At 34.7% G+C, this 22,951-nt stretch overlaps 1 protein-coding gene across 3 annotated transcripts; it reads right to left on the minus strand.

Annotated features, from left to right (window-relative positions):
- Positions 1–18,101: 18,101 nt before the first annotated feature.
- Positions 18,102–21,078, minus strand: LOC131595016 (MOB kinase activator-like 1A). 3 transcript variants are annotated; one of them, XM_058867234.1, is made up of 8 exons: positions 21,019–21,078; positions 20,810–20,888; positions 19,894–19,942; positions 19,664–19,772; positions 19,207–19,300; positions 18,650–18,783; positions 18,394–18,557; positions 18,102–18,305 (listed from the first exon to the last, which is right to left on the minus strand). In XM_058867234.1, the coding sequence occupies exons 2-8, from the start codon at positions 20,833–20,835 to the stop codon at positions 18,237–18,239; spliced, it is 645 nt and encodes a 214-aa protein (XP_058723217.1). In that variant the 5' UTR covers positions 20,836–20,888; positions 21,019–21,078; the 3' UTR covers positions 18,102–18,236. The 3 variants fall into 3 exon arrangements, with proteins under 3 accessions (XP_058723217.1, XP_058723218.1, XP_058723216.1); XM_058867235.1 differs by having other exon boundaries at positions 21,001–21,019; XM_058867233.1 differs by lacking the exon at positions 21,019–21,078 and having other exon boundaries at positions 20,810–20,963.
- Between the last annotated feature and the right edge of the window lie 1,873 nt (positions 21,079–22,951).

The following is a 22,951-nucleotide window of genomic DNA, read 5'->3' on the forward strand; positions in this document are numbered from 1 at the left end:
CTTAACATACTCAACCTCTTAATCTGCTGTGTCAGCTTGCACACCAGACAAAAGTCTTTGTATTATCCAATCAAAGGCAAAAAGCTAATCCAAACACATCCTTGTTTCACAACACAAGCCCTCATAAATCCTTAAGTGACCAAACCGTCCTCTCAGTCTGACCATCCGTTTGAGGATGATACGCCAAATTCAAACGCAACTTCGTACCCAAAGTACCTTGTGAACCCTCTCAAAATTTCAGAAATAAACCTCGGATCTCAATCTAAACAATACCTTTCGAAACACCATGCAAACAAACAAACCAACAAACAATTTTATCAACATACCACTCGCCAGTACTCCCATCGGTTAATCCATTCTTATCGAAATAACGTGAGCAGATTTCGTCAATATATCCACAATAACCCAAATCACCTCACAATTACCCGATGTCCTCGGAAAACCAGAAACAAAATCCATAGAAATGCTATTCCACTTCTACTCAGGAATGGATAATGAAGGATAGAAAAACACTTAGAAAGGGGGGGGGGTTTGAATAAGTGTAGTTTTAAAAACTTGACAGATAAAAATAAATTGCACAGTTATTTTTATCCTGGTTCGTTGTTAACTAAACTACTCCAGTCCACCCCCGCAGAGATGATTTACCTCAACTGAGGATTTAATCCACTAATCGCACGGATTACAATGGTTTTCCACTTAGTCCGCAACTAAGTCTTCTAGAGTATCCTGATCACAACCTGATCACTCCAGGAACAACTGCTTAGACACAAGCTAAGACTTTCTTAGAGTATCCTGACCACCACGTGATCACTCTAATTACAACTGCTTAGACACAAGCTAAGACTTCCTAGAGTATCCTGATCAACACTTGATCACTCTAGTTCCTTACAACTTAATGTAATCTTTCTAAGAGTTTTACAATGCTTCTAAAAAGCTATAATCACAACAGTGATATTTCTCTTAAAGTTTAAGCTTAATCTCACTAATATATTACAACAGCAATGTAGTGAGCTTTGATGAAGATGAAGATTCTGAGCTTTGATTTGAACAGCGTTTCAGCAAGTTAATATGAGTTGTTTTTGGTGCAGAATCGTTAACCTTGCTTCTCATCAAAACTTCATATTTATAGGCGTTTGAGAAGATGACCGTTGAGTGCATTTAATGCTTTGCGTGTTCCGTACAGCATCGCATTTAATGTTATACGCTTTTGTCAACTACCTCGAGCCTTGTTCACGCTGTGTCTACTGACGTTGCCTTTAATAGCTTCTAACGTTCCTTTTGTCAGTCAGCGTAGCCTGCCACTTGTACTTTCTTCTGATCTGATGTTTGTAAATACAACGTTTGATTATCATCAGAGTCAAACAGCTTGGTGCATAGCATCTTCTGATCTTCTGACCTTGAAGTGCTTCTGAGCGTGATACCATCAGAACTTCAGTGCTTCTGATCTCATGTTCTTCTGATGCTTCCATAGACCCATGTTCTGATTCTGCTTCGACCATCTTCTGATGTCTTGCCAGACCATGTTCTGATGTTGCATGCTGAACCATTTGAGTCAAAGCTTCTGAGCGCTGATTTATGCATACTCTTTATATATTTCCTGAAAAGGAAATTGCATTGGATTAGAGTACCATATTATCTTAAGCAAAATTCATATTATTGTTATCATCAAAACTAAGATAATTGATCAGAACAAATCTTGTTCTAACAATCTCCCCCTTTTTGATGATGACAAAAACATATATAAATGATATGAATTTGCAATCAGAAAGGACAGACGGCAAAAGACAAATTACACAGCTATAGCATAAGCATGTGAATATGTCTCCCCCTGAGATTAACAATCTCCCCCTGAGATAAATAATCTCCCCCTGAAATAAATACTCGAAGAACTTTAATAAAAGACTTCCCTGATTATTTCGGTAGAGACGATCACATAAGCTTCTGTCTTCAGAGAATTCATAGCTTCTGACTTCTGCTTCCATTGGACAGCTTCAGAACTTGAATTTCTTTAGATCCCTAGAACACTCACAGCTTCTGATTCCTGCTTCCATTCAGGACAGCTTCAGAACTTGAATTTCTTTGATCTTCAGAACATTCCCAGCTTCTGATTCCTGCTTCCATCTAGGACAGCTTCAGAACTTGAATTTCTTTGATCTTCAGAACATTCACAGCTTCTGATTCCTGCTTCCATCTAGGACAGCTTCAGAACTTGATTTTTCTGGATCTTTTAGAACATTTAAAGCTTCTGATTTCTGCTTCCCTCGGATAGCTTCAGAGCTTTGAATTTCTTCCAACATCACTTCATGCTAGATTTGTATCAGAACATTGTTGAATGTACCAGAGCATCATCAGAGCATCTCTACATCCTGAAATGTTACAGAACAAAAACTAAACGACAAAAGTCAGCATGAACGAGTCAGAACATAAAATGTATCAGAGCAAATAGAATTTTGTCAAAGCAAATAGACAAATTTTGGATCAAATTCTATTCTCAGTGCTTCTGATTCTGAAGCTTGACAGCACTCAGCTTGCTTCAGTTTCCATGGTTTTGCTTCTTGTGTTTGCTTTGAAGATTCTCTTCACTTCTTTATACCTGCAAAACACTTAAACCATATAGAACTTGCAGTTCTTGTTAGTAAATGTGTGGGAGCTTTACCCAGCAACTGATAGATTAATCAAATCATTTATCATTTATCTTCTCCCCCTTTTTGTCATAACATCAAAAAAGAATATTCTAAAAGATTCAGATGTATCAAACGACAAATAAAACACTGGAATGTAAAACAAGGAAAGTTTTCATTGATAATTAACAAGGATTACATGAGAAGAATGCAGGAAAACAGATGCAACAAGGAAAGACAACTACAAAGACCAAAGGACTAAGATCCTAGCCTACGCAAAATCCGCGCCAGAACATCATGAATCCCGTCAGTGCTTGTAGCTTGCCTTGCCATGAAGGAGCGAAACTCAGCATTGGCTGTTTCTTGCGCATCCAAACGAGAAGCCAGCATAGCTAGATTCTGATGAAGAGTTTCCAAGGTCTCCATCAGGGCTGAGGTTTCATCAGAAGAAGAGGCACCTGAATTTCCGCCAAAAGGGACAGCAATCTCAGCAGGGTGATCTTCTGGGAGATCTTCAGCTTGTGCATCTTCCATTTCCTCATCTGAGTCTGACTCAGAAGTAGCCTCAGCATATTCTTGTTCAGGCAGCTCAGAAGTTCCATCTTCCAAGGCTTGAAGAATAGCTGCTAGGTTTGTTGGAGGAGTAGGACCAGCAACTTCAGCAGAATACACCACTACTGGAAAGACCATGTGAGGTGCTTTTTCAGAAGGGTTCATTCTGAACCAGTTGAACAGCCACTGAAAATCTCCAGTCAGCACAGGAAACCATGGTTTCCACACCACGATGTCTCTGCAGAGATTTTCTTCTTCCAACTCATCTGCTGGTATCTTCCGTTCAAGAACACTTCTGTTCCTGATGAAATGGTGATGGCTGCTTTCACCAACTTCCAACCGAAGACCACGAACACCAGGAGCTTCAGACATAATCCTTCTCTGAGTGTCTGTAGCCTTATCTAGAAAATCCTGACGAAAGGTATTCCAAAGGTTCCTTGTAGCATACTCATCCAGATGATTAAGGTGAGCAGCACCCAGAATCTCCAACCAGCCATTTACGTCAGCGTGTAAAAGCTCCAGATATGATTGAGTTGTAGGGGTTGGAGGGTTGATAGTGAACCTGGAGTCGGGAAGAACAACACTATAGGGATTAGGTGTTCTGGTGAGAAAAGGGTGTGAGAGAGATGAAGAAATATCTGATGGATGGATTGAAGGAGAGGAGATATCAGATGGTGAAGAAGGTGGTTCCGAGAGGATGAATGAGGAGGAAGAGGTGATGGAGGTCTTTGAAGAGGGAGTGATCCTTACTCTTTTTGGTTTGGTTTCTGGTTCAGCAGTTGCCTTTCTCTTTTGTTTCCGATCATTATCTTGATTTCCAGAGCTTGACGATGGATTCATGATGAAGTTGCAGATATTGGAAACTGCTAGGGTTTATGATATGAATGCAAAGAGAGAGAACGAAAAAAGAAACTGAATGCAAAGTGAGAGAAATATAAGAGGGAAAAGAAACGTTTGAAGAATATAAAAAGAAAACTGAAAGAGAGTAAATGATGAAAAGCATTTAATGTTACGTGACGTGAGGAGAGATAATAATGACAAAAGACGTGATTTGCACAGTTACCTAAGTAGACGTCCCCTCAACTGCACGCACGCTTGTCCAGGAATAGTGAACACGTGTTTACCATCTGGATAGCCAGTTACAGCTGTTTTGCTTTTAAAGAGATTCTGAATCAACTTAGACAATGAAACGTTAGTAATAACTGAATCACAAATTTCTAATTGATTTCAATCAGAACTTCTTAAAACAAATTTTATTTCAGAAGATACCCATACATAAGAACTTCTCATCTTCACATTCTGGGCTTGTTTCTGAAGATCCATTTTGTACCGATTAAATTGAATCCATCTGATCTAGGAACAAGATCCCAAACATCATTCCTTGTAAACTGATTCAGTTCTTCTTGCATAGCAATTATCCAGTCTGGATCTTCTAGAGCATGATCAACAGAAGTTGGCTCGATCAAAGATACAAGACTTAATTGACAATCTGCATTGTTCTTAAGGAATGCTCTTGTTCTGATTGGATCATCCTTCTTTCCAAGAATGACATCTTCTGAATGACCAGAGATGAGTCTGGATGATCTTCTGACAGACGGTTCTTCAGAAATGCTTAGATCCTCCAGAGAAGCTGATACTTGATCTTCAGATTCTTTGCTTCTGAGAAGCTCTGCTTCTGATGCGTTGCTTCTTGGCTCAGCAACTTCTGATATATCAATATCACAATCTGCAAAATTATCAAACTGCTTTGGTTTTTCAGAACCAAGCTTATCATCAAACCTGATATTGATTGATTCTTCTACAATCAATGTTTCAGTATTGTATACTCTGTAGCCTTTTGAGCGTTCAGAATATCCAAGAAGGAAACATTTTTGTGCTTTGGAATCAAACTTACCAAGATGATCTTTAGTGTTCAGAATAAAGCATACACATCCAAAAGGATGGAAATATGAAATGTTGGGCTTTCTATTCTTCCACAATTCATAAGGAGTCTTATTTAGAATAGGTCTGATAGAGATTCTATTCTGAATATAGCATGCAGTGTTTATTGCTTCTGCCCAGAAATGCTTAGCCATATTGGTTTCATTGATCATGGTTCTGGCCATTTCTTGCAGAGTCCTATTCTTTCGTTCTACAACTCCATTTTGCTGTGGAGTTCTAGGACAAGAGAAATCATGGGCAATACCATTTTCTTTGAAGAATTCATCAAAGGATCTATTCTCAAATTCACCACCATGATCACTTCTAACCTTTATGATTTTACACTCTTTTTCAGATTGAATCTGAATGCAGAAATCAAAGAACACTGAATGAGTCTCATCCTTGTGTTTCAAGAATTTTACCCAAGTCCAGCGGCTATAATCATCAACGATGACTAATCCATATTTCTTCCCTCTGACAGATGCTGTTTTGACAGGGCCAAACAGATCAATGTGCAAGAGTTCTAATGGCCTTGAGGTAGAAACAACATTCTTGGACTTGAATGCAGGTTTGGAGAACTTGCCCTTCTGACATGCTTCACAAAGAGCATCTGATTTAAATTTCAGATTAGGGAGTCCTCTGACAAGATCCAGTTTGTTAATCTGAGAAATCTTTCTCAAACTAGCATGACCTAATCTTCTGTGCCAGACCCACTGCTCTTCAGAAACAGACATAAGACAAGTCACCTTCTGACTCATAAGATCTTGCAGATCTGTCTTATATATGTTATTCTTCCTCTTGCCAGTAAATAGGATTGAGCCATCCTTCTGATTTACAGCCTTGCAAGACTTTTGATTAAAGACTATATCATAACCATTGTCACTCAATTGACTGATAGATAAGAGGTTATGTGTTAATCCTTTTACAAGAAGTACATTAGAAATGGAAGGAGAGTTACCAGACTTTATAGTTCCAGAGCCAATTATCTTGCCCTTCTGATCTCCTCCAAACTTGACTTCTCCTCCAGACTTAAGCACCAGGTCTTGGAACATAGACCTTATTCCTGTCATGTGTGGTGAGCATCCAGAGTCCAGGTACCATGACATGTTGTGCTTTGTCCTTTTTGCAGCCAAGGATATCTGCAATAGGAATGATCTTATCCTTAGGTACCCACATTTTCTTGGGTCCTTTTTTGTTAGATTTTCTCAAGTTCTGATTGAACTTGGGTTTAACATTGTAAGCAATAGGAGAAATAGCATGATAATTCTTAATGTGAGTTTCATGATATTTCCTAGGTTGTGTCACATGCTTCTTAGTGTGTGTAACAGTGTTAAACTTCTGTGCATGTGATGTGTGCCTAATATCATGTGAGTGGCCATACTTGAACTCATCATACAATGGCTTGTATGTGATTTTCATCTTATCAACAGGTTCAAGTTTGTATGGGGTTTCACCCACATAACCAATGCCTACTCTATTATTTCCAGACACAGCATATATCATAGAAGCTAGCTGACTTCTGCCAATACTTCTAGATAAGAACTTCCTGAAACTTAAATCATATTCTTTCAGAATATGGTTTAAACTAGGAGTGGATTTTTCTGAATCAGAAGGAGATCCAACATCATTGGATAATTTTAAAAGTTTTTCTTTTAATTCAGAATTTTCCAGCTCAAGCTTCTTAGTTTCAAATTCAAATAGCTTTCTCAGCTTTTTGTATTTGAGACTAATCTGAGACTTGTATTCCAGAAGTTCTGTTAGACTGGAAACTAACTCATCTCTAGTGAGTTCAGAAAATACCTCTTCAGAATCTGATTCTGATGTAGATTCTGATCCGTCATCTTCTGTCGCCATCAGCGCACAGTTAGCCTGCTCATCTTCAGAGTCTGAATCATCTTCTGATTCATCCCAGGTTGCCATAAGACCTTTCTTCTTATGAAACTTCTTTTTGGGATTTTCCTTCTGAAGTTTCGGACACTCATTCTTGTAATGTCCAGGCTCATTGCACTCATAGCAGGCAGCCTTCTTCTTGTCAGATCTTCTGTCATCAGAAGATTCTCCACGTTCAAATTTCTTTGAACTTCTGAAGCCTCTGAACTTCCTATGCTTGTTCTTCCAGAGTTGATTTAGCCTTCTGGAGATCAAGGACAGTTCATCTTCTTCTTCAGATTCTGATTCTTCAGGATCTTCTTCTCTAGCCTGAAAAGCGTTAGTGCATTTTTTGATATTTGATTTTAATGCAATAGACTTACCTTTCTTTTGAGGCTCGTTTGCGTCCAGCTCAATTTCATGGCTTCTCAAGGCACTGATAAGCTCTTCCAAAGAAACTTCATTCAGATTCTTTGCAATCTTGAATGCAGTCACCATAGGACCCCATCTTCTGGGTAAGCTTCTGATGATCTTCTTTACGTGATCAGCCTTGGTGTAGCCTTTGTCAAGAACTCTCAATCCAGCAGTCAAAGTTTGAAATCTTGAAAACATCTTTTCAATGTCTTCATCATCCTCCATCTTGAAGGCTTCATACTTCTGGATTAGTGCAAGAGCTTTGGTCTCCTTGACTTGAGCATTTCCTTCATGAGTCATTTTCAAGGACTCATATATGTCATAGGCCGTTTCCCTGTTAGATATCTTCTCATACTCAGCATGAGAGAGAGCATTCAGCAAAACAGTTCTGCATTTATGATGATTCTGAAAAGCTTTTTCTGATCATCATTCATTTCTTGCCTTGTCAGCTTTACGCCTCTGGCATTTACTGGATGTTTGTAACCATCCATCAGAAGATCCCATAGAACACCATCTAGACCAAGAAAGTAACTTTCCAGTTTATCTTTCCAGTATTCAAAGTTTTCACCATCAAATACTGGTGGTCTAGTATAACCATTGTTTCCATTGTGTTGCTCAGCAGAGCCAGATGTAGATGGAGTTGGATTTGCTTGAGATTCACCAGCCATCTTTTAATGAAGCGTTTTTCTCTTCCTGAATCTTTTCTAAACACGGTTAAGTGCTTGCACCTTAGAACCGGCGCTCTGATGCCAATTGAAGGATAGAAAAACACTTAGAAAGGGGGGGTTTGAATAAGTGTAGTTTTAAAAACTTGACAGATAAAAATAAATTGCACAATTATTTTTATCCTGGTTCGTTGTTAACTAAACTACTCCAGTCCACCCCCGCAGAGATGATTTACCTCAACTGAGGATTTAATCCACTAATCGCACGGATTACAATGGTTTTCCACTTAGTCCGCAACTAAGTCTTCTAGAGTATCCTGATCACAACCTGATCACTCCAGGAACAACTGCTTAGACACAAGCTAAGACTTTCTTAGAGTATCCTGACCACCACGTGATCACTCTAATTACAACTGCTTAGACACAAGCTAAGACTTCCTAGAGTATCCTGATCAACACTTGATCACTCTAGTTCCTTACAACTTAATGTAATCTTTCTAAGAGTTTTACAATGCTTCTAAAAAGCTATAATCACAACAGTGATATTTCTCTTAAAGTTTAAGCTTAATCTCACTAATATATTACAACAGCAATGTAGTGAGCTTTGATGAAGATGAAGATTCTGAGCTTTGATTTGAACAGCGTTTCAGCAAGTTAATATGAGTTGTTTTTGGTTCAGAATCGTTAACCTTGCTTCTCATCAGAACTTCATATTTATAGGCGTTTGAGAAGATGACCGTTGAGTGCATTTAATGCTTTGCGTGTTCCGTACAGCATCGCATTTAATGTTATACGCTTTTGTCAACTACCTCGAGCCTTGTTCACGCTGTGTCTACTGACGTTGCCTTTAATAGCTTCTAACGTTCCTTTTGTCAGTCAGCGTAGCCTGCCACTTGTACTTTCTTCTGATCTGATGTTTGTAAATACAACGTTTGATTATCATCAGAGTCAAACAGCTTGGTGCATAGCATCTTCTGATCTTCTGACCTTGAAGTGCTTCTGAGCGTGATACCATCAGAACTTCAATGCTTCTGATCTCATGTTCTTCTGATGCTTCCATAGACCCATGTTCTGATTCTGCTTCGACCATCTTCTGATGTCTTGCCAGACCATGTTCTGATGTTGCATGCTGAACCATTTGAGTCAAAGCTTCTAAGCGCTGATTTATGCATACTCTTTATATATTTCCTGAAAAGGAAATTGCATTGGATTAGAGTACCATATTATCTTAAGCAAAATTCATATTATTGTTATCATCAAAACTAAGATAATTGATCAGAACAAATCTTGTTCTAACAGATAACAGTTACATGAAACCAGACGACTCCTGACAAGTCAAACACAAATAAACAAATCCCTTCATATCCTTCTCCATTACCTTGCCACTAAAAATGACCTTCTCAAATCTTGATATCTCTTAGTAGCATCAGGATGAATACTCAAATCACTATGACGCACTCCATCCAAAGTCCTCTTTTCAAATCCGAACATTAGGAATACAAACTTGATCATGACATCCCATGACATTGTTCTTATCAATCCGAAGATCACGATCTTTATCTTTGACTAATAAATGTCATCTTATCAACCCATTCAAATCCGATTTCCGACCTTTTCTAATCTCATCAAGAATACCATAAGTAAGCTTCCACATATAAAGCTCAACACTTGAAGAAGTCTCTTTACGAACCAAACTCAAATCTCACAACTGTTTCAACAATCACAATACTCGATCCGAATAATTAGTGCCTTCAAATTTCCCAAATAGAAATAACAACTGCCAACTCTAAATCTTGTGACAGATAAATCCTTTCAAAAACCTTAACTTGCATAAAAGCATAAACCTCCACTTACCCCTTGAACATTCACTTCACTCGACCAAAAACTCACATAAGGAGACTTAGCAAACAACTTCTTCTTCCAAACACGGACAAAACAATTCTCAAATACTTAGCATGATCATCTTCACACTGATGATACCCATACCTCAAATCAAACTTGCAAAACAAACAAGCTCCAACCAACTTGATCCGTCAAAATATCAATCCTCGAAAGTGGATACTTTTCCTTAATTGTCACTTTTCTCAATTGTCTAAAATCGACACGAAGCCTGATAGAACCTTCCTTCTTAACCAACAAAACACATGCACCCTACGGCGACACACTTGAACGAACAAACCTCTTCTCAAGAAAATCCTTAAGTTGACTCCTCAACTCTTTCAACTCAGACGTTGGCATCCGATACGGAACCCTCGACACAACAATAGTTCTAGGAACTAAATCCGTCAAAATAGAACTCCAAGACGAAATTCCTCTTTTCGACGATGAATCAATGAAACCTTCAAGAAATACTTATACAAATGCGCAACTATCCGCAATTCCCACAATTACTCTTTCTCAAGGACATCCAAAGTCGTCGACAACATAAACAACGTCGTACCACCTTGCACCGACTCATTCACTTCCAATATTATCAAACTAGCCAGATAAGCCTATCACATCCAATACGATTCCGTCTACTATCAACAAGAGATTAAGGGTGATCAAGTCCTCAATTTGTCAATAGGTAGCCGACAATCATAATAGAGTATAAACTATCAGTACTAACATTAATAATATTCTTTTCCAACTTTTGCTCATAGCACAGAAGCACTATGATTCCATAATTCACAAATCTCCCAAGATCATCTAAACCAGCTAACACCGACGTCCGGTAGCTACGTACCAAAACACTTCTAACAATATCTCAAAACAAAATACCTGAGATCGTACTCCTCTCTTCGTACTCCTAATTCTTAATCGAGTTCCAAAACGTTTCCAACAACGTCAATAACTCCTACAACAAAGTCTACCACAATACTTTCCTAAATCATTGATCCAACAACGACACTTCACACAAGGCTACTCAAGCAACAACTTCATACTCCATCAGTAGCGTTAGAGCATCACAACTCTCAAAATTCCATTCCTTAGAATTAACCAACATCTACTCCGTGACACTCCAACTTGATTAACAACCAAAGTCTTAAGTCCAAGTCGCCTTCACTTCAGAAAACAACAAAGTCCAACAACACTAGTACTGCTGCCCTCAATAGCATACTAACATCTTGCAACTGAAACATATCCGAGAAGCATATCTTCTCCCCCACTTAGCTTCAAACCATTCCTGCATACAACCGGCTAGAGGCACAACAAGTACTGACAGTGCTCCACACACTTATCACATACTGAGGAATTAAACAACGTTAGATAACACTGGCCGGACAGACCGACCTGCTCTGATACCACTAATGTAACACCCCAATTCTACCCAAAGCATTTAGGCAAGAAAATATCAGAGTATTAAAATTTCATACAACACAATCAGGTTGTTACACTAAGTAACCAAACAAACACCTTGAAAACAAACGGACATCACCGATGTCAAAAGCATATACACCTGCCAATAACATGATACATAACAGACGGAAGATATGAGCATATATATATATATATATATATATATATATATATATATATATATATATATATATATATATATATATATATATATATATATATATATATATATATATATATATATATATATACATATAGCTCTCCCTCTCAAAGAGGAGTTTTCCAAAACAAGTTGTTTACAATACACAATGGCACATTATCACATATACATGTTCAAAAGATTCATATACAAATAAATAACAACAAACTCCCGACTCCCCGGTGTTACGTATCAGAGCGACCGACAATACCAACTGGAGAACTACCTCTTCCAAAAGACTCCCAAAGCGGCTAATCTGCAGGATGCCACTCAAGCATCAAATCAGCAGAAGGGTGAGAATATAATTCATAATGAAAGCATGACAATTATAGTAATGCCAACAAGTATCATCAATAATCACACAACAAAGTAATCCACTCATTCAACTACAATCAATATATAAGTAATGTGACACATGAATGATAATATAAATTATAAAGACAGACAATGATGAATGAGACTCGACTATGCATATGCATGTGGTACCAAATCCGGAGTAAAACTCCCCTTGTCATTATGACAAATACACCTTTGCCGAGCATTATGCTGGGACTTCTTTCCCTCAGGAAAATACACCTTTGTCGAGCATCAAGCTACGACTAAACGTCATCGAGCATTTAGCCCCCACTGATGACCTCTTGCCACTCGGGCAAATACACCTTTTTACCGAGCATTAAGCCCCCACTGGTAATAATTGCCAATTCAGGCCACCTGCTAATAGCATTCCGCCATTAACGTAATGAAATGTTATGCTGTGCAAATATATGACTCTATTACACGACAACAACATCATCAACAATATAACACGGTCACATACCCATGTTACACCGTTTATATTCTATCCAAAAGGATACATCACCAATTAATAACATCGTTATCAATTACATCACACCATAATTACCACACAGGCATTAATAAGCACACAACACACATTCACCGTTCAAACATACTGGCCACATCGGCATAGATGAACGTATAACACACTTATACACATCAAATTAATATTGGCCATCGGCCCACAACTTCATCAATACATCATCAACAAGTTGTAATAACAACAATTCAACAATGATGATACATCATTCTCATAACAACATTTACTTGCCATACGGCCACACATCATGTTAATAACAAACAACCAAACATCGTCTCACATCAGGAACGAACATTCATTAATACATAACACATATGAACATGATCTCATGTTATCGACAACTAATCACATACCTCGTACCATTACGATAACATTCACACAACACATCATTATCAATTACAACCAAGCACTATGATTATTTACCAATCATATCGCGCATATAAACAATTATGTGTTTTCATCAACAACACCTCATAACCAATTAATAACAAGCTAACCAAGCCTATACTATCATATAGAACATCCAACTAGCTTCCTAACACTTCGAACAGCGTACGAAACGGAGCTAAGGATCAAAAGTTACAAGGTTTCAAAGTTTGGATAATTGAACATTCTACACAACTCATCACTTGATCCTAATAAAAATAATGGAATACTTCATCCTATGAATCATTTAATTAGATAATAATATAGGTTATTGCGTTAGCTTTCCAACGCTTCGAACGGCGACAAAATCGGAGTTACGGTTCAAGAGTTATGAAGTTTCAAAGTTTTCGAAAAACAGAAAAAGCTGTCATCCGCTTCAGCTCCGCTCAGCGGACCTTGGCAGAGAATTTTCTGCAACAGAACCTCCGCTCAGCGGACCCACCTCCGCTCAGCGGACCTGCGTAAACCCAGAAAAAACCAGAACACACCAGAACTGTTCCAGGCCCCTTATACCCTCCAAAACCACTCCAAAACATCATTACAACACCAATACAACACATACAAACCATAGAAACAACCTATTATCACACTTTTCATGGTTAATTCATGAATCTATCTCAAAACCTAACTTTTTATACAAACTCAATCAAGCCATAGAAATGGAAAAGAAAGCATGATCAATCACCACAACACAACAAGGATATCATTTATTCATCATACAATCATTCTCAAACAAACTTAGATCAAACAAAGAACACACAAGAAAATTGTGGAAATTGGAACAAGAAGAACAAGAACAAGAACAAGACTATAAGAATCATACATCCAAGATAAATTAGATTCACCCCCTTACCTTGCTATAGCAACGATCGGAACTCGAATCGGTCGAGAATCCACCAATCTCCACTTTTTCCTTCTTTTCCTCTTCTTCTCTTCTCTTTCTTTCCATTCTCTTTCCTTTCTCACAAATATCTCCTTCTTATAAGGAAAATATCTATCCCGCGGAAATGACCAAATTGCCCCTACGCTCAAATATCGTTCAAACGCCCCAAAACGCGGAATATTACCTTAATAATATTTCCGGTACCAAAAATATGAAAACCTTCAATTAAATATTAGTCCGCCATCCCGAACTAATACCGACTGAAACAACTCCAAAAACGGTACAATTCCAATAAACGTCACAAACGTCCAAATCAAGTATATACTTATTTTCCGGGCGTTACATGCAGCCCAAAAACATAATTGCAACTTTGAAACGTAAACTCGAAAATATCTCAAATATCAAGCAAATATACAATGTTCATGTCCGAAACAGCAAGGCGATAAGATGGGGTAGAACTGAAAGACAACAATTGTTGAAAGTTCTAGATGATAACCATTAAGTATTTAGGTACCGAGTGTGCGGGGATGGATAAATCGTTTGAGATGTATTTTGGACTCGTTCTAATTCTATAAAGTTGTTCAACACATTTCTCACTGTACTCATTATTGAAGCAACATATAAGACCAACAATTACAAGCTTTCACTATTGAAAAGTGTTGGTGTTACCTCTATCGAAAAGACTTACTTTGTTAGGTTTGCATTTTTCAAAAGCAAAAAGGATGACAACATTACTTGACCTTTAGAAGTATGTCGGACAAAACACATTGAAGGTCATTGACACCGACCGCGATACCATATTAATAAATTTGGTTGCGAAGGTGTTTCCTACTTCATACGTATTACTTTGCAGGTATCAACATCACAAAGAATGTCAGAATTTGACTTAAACTTGCAGTAGGGATCAAACAAATAAAGGGTAAAGATGGAAAATGTTCAAAGATAGTTTGATATTAAAAAGAATAATGGATGCTTATATTGTTATGATAAACTCCTCTACAGAAGAATTATATGCCAATTTGTTATACTTTTCATGGTGTGGAGTGATATCCGAATTTCTTAAAATGTTAAATGTACAATTCTAGATCAGGTGAATGAAAGAATTATTTGTGCTTTGACCGATCAGGTTAGACATTTTGAAAATACAACAATTAACTCATGAAAGCTAAAATTTTGCACCGTCATAAACCCTAATGCAATACGTTCATATCGGTAAAAAAAATAATGCCCAGTTATTAAATACGACTAGTTAAAATGACATTGCTTCACCATGCAAATATCGAAGTTTGAAGCAAAATGCACATTGATAATTTAAATGAATAATAATCATTACATTAATCGATTGGTATAAACAAAACAATGTATCAATCAAGTACAATAATGTCGCACCAAAATTATTTGTATCATATATAAACGGATCTATCATATTTGTATCACTTATGGATGATTGAAGTATCATTGTTTCACCATACAAACGTCAGATTCTGAAGCACATCGAACAACCAAATTATAAAAAAACAAAATGCTAATATTTAATTTATTATTTATGTTTTAATCAAGTTAAGACATAAAAGCACATAAAATATACACATATCTGATACATGATTTCACAAGTGGCTCTAATACCACTTAAGGGAAATCACTATATAAAATACATTGAAAAATAAAACTGTTGCATAAATTGATCCTTACTAATGATCATGATCAGTGATAAATTGAATACCTCTTGTGGTGATTAACTATTGATGCAAAATCGAAATAACGAACACGAGCACTAAACAACAATGACACTACTCATCCCACGTGAACAGAGAGCCTTCAATTTCAATGCTAACTATTACGAATGATGACTTTGAGAAAGAGGGAAAATACAGTTGGGGTTTCACAAACCTGATTTCATCAAGTGAGAAAACTTTGCACAAATTTTTTATCTATAAAACCGCTTGTGATAGATGCAATCACAACAAGCTCACTTAAGTGCACTACTTAAGATGTTTCATAATACACTTAAGCATATTTACCTTATAGTGTACTGCGTTTATCTTATTAACACTAGTGCATTCGAAGACCGTACAACCAAACAAGCTTCACTTATTCATTTTATATCTCATCAAATTGTTTTTATGTGTGTGACCATGTAGGTTCTCATAACATTAACAATTATACTAATTCAGCCACTTAATATAATAAACAGTAAGTGATATCTAACAACGCACCAGTGCTAATCAAGTAACAAAAATGTCATGTGATATGACAAAAAATTTATGTGATAATATTTATGTGTATAATCATCCTTTTCCTTTATGTCTATATTGGGCATAAGGCATAAACTGTGTCACCCTTGTCCAGTTCAATATTGAGTTTAATATTGGACTCTTAGACATTTATCCCGTTACGTAGGATGATAAAATTTTATCTAGGTCACTCATGTCCTTCAACATGATTTGTAGAGTACCCATCAACCATCTTTATGATTATCCTATTACAAATACTATTTGATCGAAAATAAAATATTCGGATCCACATCTCAGATCCATAGTGATTTCAAGTAGAAAGGTGATATACACCATTATCACCATGAGAATAACTTATGACACTTACATGACATTTTATGTAATATTCTCATAACATGTCGATCCAGTGTATATATTACTCCAAATATGCATACCTATGTGAAGAGTTGATAACTATTTATCCATGATTTATGAGATGTGATCACCAATCTATCCACATAATAGACTCAACATTTTAATGTTATTCTACTTTACAGTAAAACTCGACTACAAATACTTTAAGAATGATGTCTTTATGGTTAGTGAAATCTCATGATTAAGTCACACTCAATATTTCATTAAACAGACTAATTATTCTAAAAACTTTATTATTTTGAAAAGACAAACATTATAACAAAGAAACGATTTATTATTATAAATAGATAATTCAATAATAAATATCAAATTGTTAGGGAATTAGAGAAGCCGTTTATTTATTTATACCAAGAGGAAGTGTTGCAAAATGAAAAATATGTCAATGTTAGGTCTTGCTAATAAAATTGGGATGTAGTTAGTTAATCTTTTTAGGGAGAAGAAGTGGGGACAATCGCTAGAAATATCGAAATATCAACTTCTATAACTTGAATCAGTATTTGCCGACAAATCAATTATTTATTTTTAATACTAAGAGTCTGTTTGTAAGACAAATTTTTGAGTTTATAGCTTATGACTTATAGCTTATAAGCTTAAATTACAATTTAGACCCGTTTGATAACAGTGTTGTCATCATGAGCTTATAGCTTATTTTTCTGACGCTATTTCAAATAGTGTTTTAGCTTATACCTTATAACTTATCAGTTTTTTCTTCCTTTTTTATCTTTATTATTTTAACAAAAACCCATTTTTATCCTTTATAATTTATTTTTATTTAAAATAAAATAATCATATATTAAATAACTTTTATGTCATTTTACATTTATAAGTTAGTTGAACTGCTAATTTTACCAAACACTTCAAATAGCTTATCAGCTATTAGTCTCAACCATCAGCTATAAATTATAAGCTATCAGTCATTAGTCATTAATTATAAGCTAGCAACTAACTTATCAGTCAACCACTATTTTTATCAAACAGACCCTAACCAATTTTTTCGTTTGAAATTATATTAAGATTTACAAATTTTAATTAAAATAGCATAATATTATACAATAATTATAATATTATACAATAATTGTTTGCTTTCTCAACAATATACATTTTTATTAATGTCTTGACAAGTCCTGAGATAATCGATAAATTTATTCCAAAAATATATGTTTTAAATACCTAGAAAAAGACGTGTATCTTTATAGAAAAATCGTTTTCAATGATGTAATGCAAAAACTCAATTTGTTGTAGTGTGCTTTATTAAAAAAAAATTGAGCCTTTTGAACAAATCCTTGTATTAAAATTTTCTTAATATTACTATAACTAAATACTGTCCCACCGTAGCTTCTAGTCCAAATGCACGTCCACTATTTTTCCACAGCTAATCCAAACATACCATTAGTCTTTTATTTGATCTAGAGCTCTATATTTGTCTTTCATCAACATATTTAGCAGTTTTTAAAGCAGATTCATTTACACAGAAACTGAATAACTATCTAATAAGTAAACTGAATTTGAATAAAAGCTACAATTGCTGGCTTGTTCATCCCAGAAAATCACAATAATGCCACCTTAAAAATTGATACGAAATACAAATCGTCAATGCATCGACTATTTGGCTCGCTGCACAAGTAGGTTTAGCTTGATGCACAAGAATATTCAGCAACCATAGCAATAATGCAGACAAAAACACGAAAAAGTGGCTAAAATTTTTCCATTTAGCAAGTTATATTACAAGGGCAGGATAATAAGCCCACAAAAAAAATGTATACCCAACCTTCCATTGTCTAACCTCTCCAAAATGAAGGAAAGAGAAGGAAAATAAAAAAACACTATCATTGTATAATAGAATCAACAAGGTCCTCAAGAGGCGCTAGCTCCGCTTTTTCGATCAACCGGAATTCCTACAACAAAAGAAAGTCCGCATCTCAGATAATAAACTTAAGTTGAATCCAAGACATGAAGTGACTTTTTATCTTTGTCGCATCTTACCCAAGTAAATAAAACAAAATGCTTGAAGCAAGTATTCAAGTGAGCTTCTTCCTTCAAACTAACAATCTTCTGAAAATGTGAGTGATAAATATGAGCATATACGCGGAATAATCGCTTAAATATTGTCTTAACAACATCTCTGAAATTGGGTGGAAAAGGAGCCCCTGCAAAACGAAAGACGACAAATATATAGTTAGAAAAAAATTAATCAAGGATATTATGTGGCCCACCAGCTTTGACGAAATGTCAAACATACCTAATCTTTGAGGGAATATTGTTTCATCATCTAGTTGAGATTCAATCCAATCCATCAAATACTCGACATACTTTGGAGCAGATACCTCTATTGGTTTTTTGATAGTAACGCCGTCAGCCCATCGATACTCGTACCTGTAGATTATGTTACATTAAATACTTGTCGCACATAAACGTTTACGATTTAACTTGTCTGCTTAAGTATATACGTCACTTCATTAAGTGGACACTAAGAAACAAGGGAAGATTGACATAGAAAATGTGAAACCATTTTAATCGCAACCCTCGTCAAAAAGGTCAAAAATCTTAACAGAAACTAAACTATGCAATAACTTTTAGCAGGCAGGTTTTACTTATCATATCGGTATGTCATATTCGCTAAAATCAGCATCGATATTTCCTATAATAAGAGGTCAAAATTTCCTAAAACCAATTAAAGTACATAAATTGCAGAGAAGCCAAAAAGGGAAATATGAATTAGCTAATCTGATATAAATATAGATCCAACATCGCAATGAAACTAAAATAAGAAGTGTTTTTTGAAGGATCAAACCATACTTTGGTCCTGCAGTCATTGTAGGACAGTTACTCGGCGTGCAGAATTCAGTCAACGTACCAAACATGATATTCACTTGATTAAAGAAGTCCACAGCTGCGCATAAAATCAACAAAAACCATAAATGACCCTGAGATAAAAACTACATACACTTTAGAAGTAACATGCTAGTTATAACTTATAAGCGGTATTGTCAGTCGCGAAAAAACAGAGTGTGTTCAAATTCTGCTATGCAACAGTGATATAGTAACTATTTAACAACATTTGGTATTAAATAGCGGATTGCGCAACAACAGTGATTCGTTCAAATTCCACTATGTTATAGTGATTAGCGCCGCTATTTACCAACATTGATCATAAGTGACTTAAGAAATTGAACACAAGGCAATAGGTTATAGACAGAATTGTTGGAAACTTCGGCACTAATTGCCGGAAACTGAATTGATTAAAGATACTTACTGTTTACAGCTAGCCACTCATTGATATCTTCACCAGGAGGGAGTTTAACAGCTTCCCTCAGGTTCCCACTACCCAATGTAGCATCAATGTGTTTTTGAAGTTGAGCACCCTACATTTCACAAACAAAACGAATAAAAAACTCATTACTCATACAATCAAATATGAACCACAAAAGACATAAAGTAGACAAAAATCCCCAATCCACTGCAGAAGAAGCAAAAATGACCAACCTTACTTCCAGTTGGAGCACTCTTTTTTGGACGAAATGTTTTTTGGTTTCTGCATGAATCAAACATCAAATTCCAGTTATGCTTAACTCTTCCTCAACAGAAATTAAACGAAAGTATACCTTACGAATAGCCCGAAAGAAAGAGGCAAATAATACAATCAAACAATATATCTCGCCATAACAAAGAAGTTGCAAATAGGAGCAATTTATAGCGTCAAATTTCATTCAACCATAATTGTGAAATGCTTAATGTTAAAAGGGAGTTTTACACGATTACATGTATGCTTGATTTCACGGTTGAAGCACATAGAATTGTTTTACAGGTGTAAAATTGATTTTGACATGTTTGATTGCTCTATAGTAGAATTGATTCAACTTTTCAGAACTGATTCTCCTTAAAACTAGAACTTTTAGTTTTTGAGTCTAAATATTGAAATTTATTGTTCAACTCACTTTTGCAAGAATATATCTAAATATTAATCACTTTATCTTCAACTCACTTTTAACCAGAATCAGAATCAATTTTTTTCACAGCAGAACTAAACATAGTCTACAAACATTAAACAATGAAGTTCCTTCCAATATATCCTATTTCACAAAACCAAAATATAAATATCAAAAAGACCAATAGAACAGTAAAAACTTTATCACCATAATATTCATCATCATCATCCAACTTTTTAACCTACCAATACATCAAAAATCAACAACAACAAAAAAATCATCAAATTCAAAATCAATTGAACAATAATCATATCAATCCAATTCATATTTCCATTCAATTTCAATTTCTAATCCTAAATCTCATAATCAAATCCATATGCCACAAAGTAAATCATGAATTGAACAAAAACAAATAGAAAATGAATGAATCAGATGAAAAGGAAGAATTGAAAAGGGGAAGAAGAAGAAGGAACCTGCTTCCAAGACCGAAGAGACTCATGGTGGCGAAATCTCAAGGGTCTTCGATTCTAGAAGATGGATCCAGAGGCTCCTCTTATGAATGAAAAAATAAATATAAAAATAAACAGGAGAATGTATGAAATTAGAGGTTTATTTATATATAGAAGAGAAGAGAGAAAGAAGAAAGAGAGGGAAGATTGTTAACCTGACAGTCTGTCATTACCTCCGTCTCTTTCTCTCTCTAAAAACAGTAAGAGAGAGAAACTCCATTTCACAACCTCCTCCTGCACTTTGCTTACCTGGCTCTCCCCCGGATCATTCTTATCAATTTCTAACTTTTCCTTTTTTTAGTTTTTATTCTTTTTTTTTAAATCATGAATTTCTATTTTTACATACAATGTAAATATAATATTAGATTAGATTAATATAATAACTTTTTATCAAATAATAATATTATAAATATGGTTTTAAAAATAATTTATTTTATTATTAAAATAAATAATATCAATCATTAGTTGATAGTGGTGATTGACGTCGTATCCTCGCGATTAAAAAGAGTTGGAAAAAATTAAGAAAATATCTATAAATAAATTTAATTTAATGATGATTAATGAAAAATGTGTACTTTTATCTCTAAGGAAGTTTTAGGGTGGTTTTAATCCACAAAAAATAAACAAGGTTGGTAGTGTGGTGGTGTGGTGGCTTAATCATAAATACCTTTTATTTTAAGAGTTTTAAAAGATTCCTTGACAAATAATTATTGTATACTTTGCCAACTAAGTGTACGTTTTGAAAAATAAATTAGGTAGTAATTTTTAAACTATAATTTGTTTTTAGTGCTACATTTTAATGATTTGGTAATCAGGGTTTGAATCATGATCACCAAATTCATCTCTCAATAATCATAAATATTTATTAGTATCGGCTATCAAATCAATAGTTAAAAAAATTGGAACATAATTTGGGAATATCAATAGTGTAAAAATGATATACATAAAGGTTAAATTAAATATTTTTTATTAATTTGTGTAAGTAATTTTGAAGATAATTATTTTAAATATTTAAATAATGAGATTTATTTAACTTTTATTTAAAGTTATATTTGTGTATTTTAACGTCTGCATAGTTAAATTAACATATTTTTATATTAAAAAATTACTATATTTTTGGTAAGAAATATTTTTTATTTATTATTGATAGAGAAGAGTAGATAATTTTATATAACTATTTTTCCTAAAAAGTCCCTTAAAAAATTTAATAATAATAAAATAGTTGATTATTTCTTTTTTTGACAAAGATTATTATTCATATATCGTATAAACAACAATAAACTTGAAATATTTACCAAAAGAAAACAATAAACTTGAAATATAAAAAAGAAACATAATTAGCAATACCAAATATAAAAAATTCCTCACTGAAAAAGATTTCCCTTACGTTCAAACATTTTTCCCATTGCTTCTTTTGGTGTACTATTTATTTAGATTATTTTAATAAAAAATAAATTTGTCGCATATTTGTTGGTCAATTTAGTAACTTTTCTAATTTCTGAATTTAGAAAATTTATGTTTTGGATAAGATTGAATAATATGATTATGAATTACATTGGAGGATTTATCTGTCATCCTATCATTCACAACTTGGTGCCAACTAATAGCATTAAAAGTGAGAATAATTGTATATTGATATATTTCTTTGAATCCTAATATGGGTTCTTATCTTTTTAGGGTAGTTCATGCATGAACATGTTTTTGTTTTTGAAAAATAAATGTCATAGAATCTAGACGTTATTCTGATATATGTTTCCTAAAATATGTCAAGCTATATATTTTCTATTCATTGATCCATGCACTGTGGAATTTCTCTAACATTTGACATAATTTTCTATAACTTAACGGCTCTAAACCTAACACATACTCTCTTTCATCGATTCAGTCAAATGAATCTATAGATAAGGACTTCATTAAGATAATTTTTGCTCATGTAATTAATTTTGAGAAGTGGATCTCACAAACAATATTTTAAAAATTAGATTGATCATCAAACCGAAGAGAATATTGTGTTCATTGTTTATTGGTTAAACCTTATAGCTAAATCAAATAATTTGGTTCAATAAGTTTATTTATATAACAAATTATATATTTATTAAATCGATC

This window comes from Vicia villosa, linkage group LG4, assembly GCF_029867415.1.
Source record: "Vicia villosa cultivar HV-30 ecotype Madison, WI linkage group LG4, Vvil1.0, whole genome shotgun sequence".
Lineage (NCBI taxonomy): Eukaryota > Viridiplantae > Streptophyta > Magnoliopsida > Fabales > Fabaceae > Vicia > Vicia villosa.

What these genes read in the sequence shown, in the direction of transcription:
- LOC131595016 (XM_058867234.1), bottom strand. Translation starts at nt 20,835, where the DNA reads ATGAGTCTCTTCGGTCTTGGAAGCAG. An exon ending in GTGCTCCAACTGGAAGTAAG is followed by an intron (nt 19,773 to 19,893) that starts GTTGGTCATTTT and finishes TGTGAAATGTAG; the next exon opens with GGTGCTCAACTTCAAAAACA. An exon ending in AATATTCCCTCAAAGATTAG is followed by an intron (nt 18,558 to 18,649) that starts GTATGTTTGACA and finishes TTCGTTTTGCAG; the next exon opens with GGGCTCCTTTTCCACCCAAT.